Source organism: Electrophorus electricus, chromosome 18 (genome assembly GCF_013358815.1).
Source record: "Electrophorus electricus isolate fEleEle1 chromosome 18, fEleEle1.pri, whole genome shotgun sequence".
Classification (NCBI taxonomy): Eukaryota; Metazoa; Chordata; class Actinopteri; order Gymnotiformes; family Gymnotidae; genus Electrophorus; species Electrophorus electricus.
In genome coordinates, this window is record NC_049552.1 from 2831504 (window position 1) to 2836503 (window position 5000).

Genomic DNA, 5000 nt, shown 5'->3' on the forward strand with positions numbered 1-5000 from the left:
AGGACCGGATATCGCTAAAGGTGCACAAACTCCATCTCCTCCCGATCCCCACCGGATCACGCACTCGCAATGGGAAGGTGGGTCTGTCGGTGCTTTAAACGCAACGGACCGGGGGGTCGCTGGTGAGCCGTTGTTTTAATAGCAGTTTTTCACCCCTACGCGTCTCGCCGACAGAATCAGCGTCTCCTGTCTGTTCCCGGCGTCGTGGCACTTCAGCCTGTCTCCGGCTGTGCTCCCGAGGCTCGTGTTGCCCTCCTTCAGGCAACTGCTCTGGTTCGGGCTCATGGCTGCACTGCTGGGCCTCGTCTACCTGCTGCTGGTCGCGGGGAAGGGCCAGAACATCCGGATCGGAGAGGACAAGCACTACCACAGGTTCGGCCTCGCTGCGTGACACAATATTGGTGGGGAAATGCAACCGGTCCACACCGATGTTCTCCACTTTCGCAGCAATTGTAATTCTGTGACACTGGCAAGCAAGTCAGAATATTCAAAGAATATTCATGTAATGTTCTTTTTCGTTATTTTAGTCATCTGTGATTGGCTGCACATTACCCAACCAGTGAGCTTCATTGTCCTCGTCTTCTCCAGGCATTTGGCACGGGTGACAGATGTGGAGGCCACGGACACCAGCAACCCCAATCTGAACTACGGCGTGGTGGTGGACTGCGGGAGCAGCGGCTCGCGCGTGTTCGTCTACACATGGCCTCGGCACAACGGCAACCCCCACGACCTGCTGGACATCCGGCAGATGAGGGACCAGCACCGCAAGCCCGTGGTGATGAAGATTAAACCGGGTGAGTGTGGAGACGCAGCGGGGCGGGGATGACCGAGGAGAGCGCAGAGTGCTGGTCTGTAGTGCCAAACATTTGAGCACAACAAGATTTCTTCAGGTTTTCTGAAAATTGTAATATTTTATGAGGGCTTTGAGCAGGGTGAGCAGCTGAGCTGTAATTAATAACCCAGATATTGAGAATCCACTGTAACGTCTTGTGACTGATTAAAGCCTGATGTCGTCACTGTGATGGCAAAGGCACATGAAGACATGAGGTTGTGCTTTGACTGTGTGCGTACTTTGAGCAGGCATCTCTGAATACGCCACCACCCCGGGGAAGGCCAGTGACTACATGTACCCTCTGCTCAGCTTTGCTGCGGAGCATGTCCCCAAGGCCAAGCACCAGGAAACTCCGCTTTACATACTGTGTACCGCAGGCATGAGGGTCCTGCCAGAGAGGTACCCGCACTGCAGGGATCCTGTCAGACGCGCGACACACACGCACAGCGCTGCCCTGAATGCACTGTTTTTATGCCTTCTTCTCGTTTCCAGCCAGCAAGAGGCCCTGCTGGAAGACCTGCGCACTGACATTCCCGTGAATTTCAACTTTCTCTTCTCCGATTCACACGTGGAAGTCATTTCAGGGAAGCAAGAGGGTGAGGCACGCCGTTACCCCTGAAGCAGGACGTTTGGGAGGGTAATCGTGCGTCCTGGAGGCACTGACATGGCTCTCCTCTTGTTTCTATAGGCGTGTACGCATGGATTGGAATCAACTTTGTGCTGGGAAGGTTTAACCATGTTGAGGACGGTGAGTTCTTTTGCTGAATGTTGGAGAGAAGGATGGCAAGATCGAGTTCATTCGATCTGTAATGGGTTAAACACTCCAAATCCTGTAAGAGTTTGAATCGGGTTTTATTGTGGTGCTGGTGTTGCCTTTGGTGTTTGGTGAGCTATTGAGGGCTGGGGGCCAATGCTGCTTTGCTACCTGCTGCCAGTGGGCTGACATTTATCTCCCTGTGATTGGTCGGCAACGCCTTAACCGTGGCTTGGTTTGGAAAATGAGAAACTCTGGCATCGCTTGGCGTCCGCCTCCTGGGCAGTCCAGTAGGGAAGAGTGTTTTACATGCTGGCTGACCCAACATTCCTAAAATGGTGGGGACTGTTTTATGAAGACCTCTCGTCCTTGGTGGTTCAGCTGTTGCAGATGTACGACACCGCGCTGAACTTTGCCGCTTACATTTGGTGTACGTTTTTCTATGAACTCGTGTGCAAGTGTGTAATTTCACAGCTGTGGCTCGGCGTGTGCTGGGCGCGCAGGCCCCATTCTGTGAAGCGTGAGTGCAGGGAGGATCCAAGGTCACGTTTCACAGGTGGCTCCTTTCTCAGGCTTTATCTTTGGAGAGGGAAAGTTAAACATCAGCCTGACTATCTCTGTTTGCCTTTAACGCCACACGAAGGGTCCTGCCAAGTCTCGGACCCTGTTAAAGCGTTACCACAAGGCACAAGGGGCTTTAACCATGATTGACTTATTGCCGCGCCACTCTTCTTGGTTAAGTGACTGGCGTTTAAAGGCAAGCTTTGCTCCTGAACTCACTTTGCTCCCAAGCGTTAAGTGCACTCGCTCTCGAGGTTTCCGGTCGTCCTTGATCGAGCACTTCATGGAAGGCTTGATGAGATTTTAGGCCAGATGGACCGGATTATGTGTTTTGGAAGCAGAGACACCTTGGTTTGAAAACCCAGCAGGCTAGAATACGCTTTTTACATCTGCTTGGCAGGGCTGTGGGTCAGTGTAGCGATGAGCACAGCTTCTACCAGCTACGGTGTTTAGAGCAATGCTCCGTCTGGCATGTTGCCACCACCTTAATGCTGGACTGCGTTAGATAAGATAGCTGAGGTGTGCTGTAACAGGCATGTTTCCCTATAGCAGTGAGTCCCGTCTTCAGGAATGCAAGAACTGTAAAATTGCTGGCCACATTCTTATGTAATATTCTCAGTACTCCAAGGCTGTCATTATCAGTTATATTGATGGGAGCGTTGGCTATCTGATTACACAGTGACATCACCTTTCATCTAATTGGTCCAGTCACGCTCCTTTGCCTTTTGTAACAGTCTCCGTTCTGTCGTCTCTGTAGATCGCGAGGCCGTCGTGGAGGTGCAAGTTCCCGGCGGTGACCAGCAGGAAACACTGGTGCGCCGGCGGACGGCCGGCGTGCTGGACATGGGCGGCGTCTCCACCCAGATAGCATACGAAGTGCCCAAAACTGTAAGCTTTGCTTCTCCACAGCAGGTTATTATCTACCACAGTTTCCATTCTTAAAACCGAAACGCTTGGGCTTGGTGGTTCACGCCTCTTCTCTTGCCTCTCGGGTGCCTGGTCCTCTCGCCCCGCCCATCCCAGTGGAATGAGAAGTCCTGTAGTTGAGAGTTTTTGGGTTAAACCGGGCCTGCCGTGCTCTGGCCCAGGAGCAAGCGCCTTTCGTCAGGGCCTAGAATACAGCAAGGAAATGCTCGGCCTCGTAACGCTTGCAGTGTGTCTGCGGTAGTTTGGATTTTTGCTAGTTAGTCACAGAGTGAAGTTTCAACCCCCCCGCAGTTGATTCACCACCACAAACACACTGGTAGTTGCCTCATATAATCCTTTTGGGGCAGGTTGCTCCATTTGTGTTCTTAAGGTCATTTACTGAAAGCAAAAGCTTTGTGTGTGGTATGTGTGTGGTATGTGTGTGTGTGAGAGCTGAAAGGAGGACTAAATTAATTTGCTGTAATGGCCCTTGGCTGTTAATGTGTCTAACATCTCCATGCAATGGCTTAATAAACTCCTAGCAGACGGCGTTAAACAACTGCAGTGTGTGTGAAACTACTTTTAACTTCAGCCCTTCGATGCTTGTGGCTTGTACTGTGCATTCGTATTAACAAGGTGTTGGGGTTTCATTTTTTTGGAAGCATTTTCATGTAACCAAAGCAAGCTCAGATTTGAGTGTGTGCGTGCACACGTGCCTACAGGAGGAGGTGGCCAAGAACTTGCTGGCCGAGTTCAACCTGGGCTGTGATGCGCACCGCACAGAGCACGTGTACCGCGTCTACGTCTCCACATTCCTGGGCTTCGGTGGAAACGCTGCCCGCCAGAGATACGAGCAGAACCTCGTCAGCAGCACGCACCTCCAGAACCAGTAAGTCCAGCCGCGCTCACCCTCAGGTAACCGTCGCCATGGGAGCAGGAGTGTCGGTCCAGTGAGGATGTGACTGTGTGATATTAACTTGACAAAAAATGTCTGGTCATCACTTCATACAAGTGGTTTATAAAAACTGTAAAAAAAAAAAAATTACAATGGTTTTGGTAAAGGGTTAAAAATGTGTACCAGTTTAGATTGAACATCACTGCTCAATGTGGACTGATGAAGTGCGTGTGCGCGTGCGCGTGTGTGTGTGTGTGTGTAAGCAGGCTCTTGGGTCAGCACCGCGGTGGAAGTGCCGACTCACCCCTGCTGGACCCCTGCCTGCCCGCCGACCTGCAGGACGAGGTGGGGCCCCCCGGCCAGAGACTCCACCTGCGCGGCACGGGCGACTTCGACCGCTGTCGCCTGCTGCTCCAGCCCTTCCTCAACCGCACCAACGAGACGAGCACGTCCCTCAACGGTGTCTACCAGGCGCCCATCGACTTCTCCAACAGCCAGTTCTACGGCTTCTCCGAGTTCTACTACTGCACGGAGGATGTGTTGCGGATGGGCGGAGACTACAACTCCACCAAGTACGCCAGTGCCGCTAAGGTGGGTGCAGAGGGCCAAATCTTCTGTTTTGTTTCGCTCAACAATTTGTTGGCTAATCAGAAAAATAGTTTTACTAGGAGGAGATACTTTGTCTTTTTAATATTGTGTTGTTCAGTGATGGGGTGGACCTCCGATCTACCTGTTCATCCTCCCTGTTTTTCCTTGCCTACTGTCCTTGTCGTAGCTCCTCCCACTGAGGAGGCAGAGACGAGATGTGGGGGAGTGTCCAGTCCAATCAGACTGGCGAGAAGTCCTTGTTTTGTCAGTCGTGACGTTTTCTCATAACTACGTCTTTGCCTTCCGCTTGCCGATATTTGGCTTCTTCCACTTCGCTGACCAGTTTCATAGTGAAAAGTTCGGCGTGCCCTTGCGATGGGAGAGCAATCATTCTGTTTAACCAATCAGCCGGAAAGCCGTCACTCACGGTGCTGGCACGCACCAAGGCATCACATGTCCTCCTG

The 5000-nt window shown here is 52.0% G+C and overlaps 1 protein-coding gene across 2 annotated transcripts in view; it reads left to right on the forward strand.

Annotated features, from left to right (window-relative positions):
• The window catches only part of entpd4 (ectonucleoside triphosphate diphosphohydrolase 4), a 7628-nt gene that overhangs the window by 895 nt on the left and 1733 nt on the right, over positions 1-5000 (forward strand). The window contains exons 2-10 of one of the 2 annotated variants that reach the window (XM_027011254.2): positions 1-77; positions 175-372; positions 589-794; positions 1081-1231; positions 1325-1428; positions 1521-1580; positions 2905-3059; positions 3776-3942; positions 4215-4539. The exon at positions 1-77 is cut by the window's left edge and continues 37 nt beyond it. In XM_027011254.2, the coding sequence (XP_026867055.2) occupies positions 70-77; positions 175-372; positions 589-794; positions 1081-1231; positions 1325-1428; positions 1521-1580; positions 2905-3059; positions 3776-3942; positions 4215-4539 (1374 nt within the window). In that variant the 5' untranslated portion in view covers positions 1-69. The remainder of the gene's footprint in view (positions 78-174; positions 373-588; positions 795-1080; positions 1232-1324; positions 1429-1520; positions 1581-2904; positions 3060-3775; positions 3943-4214; positions 4540-5000) is intronic. The other variant, XM_027011255.2, reaches the window with a different exon arrangement.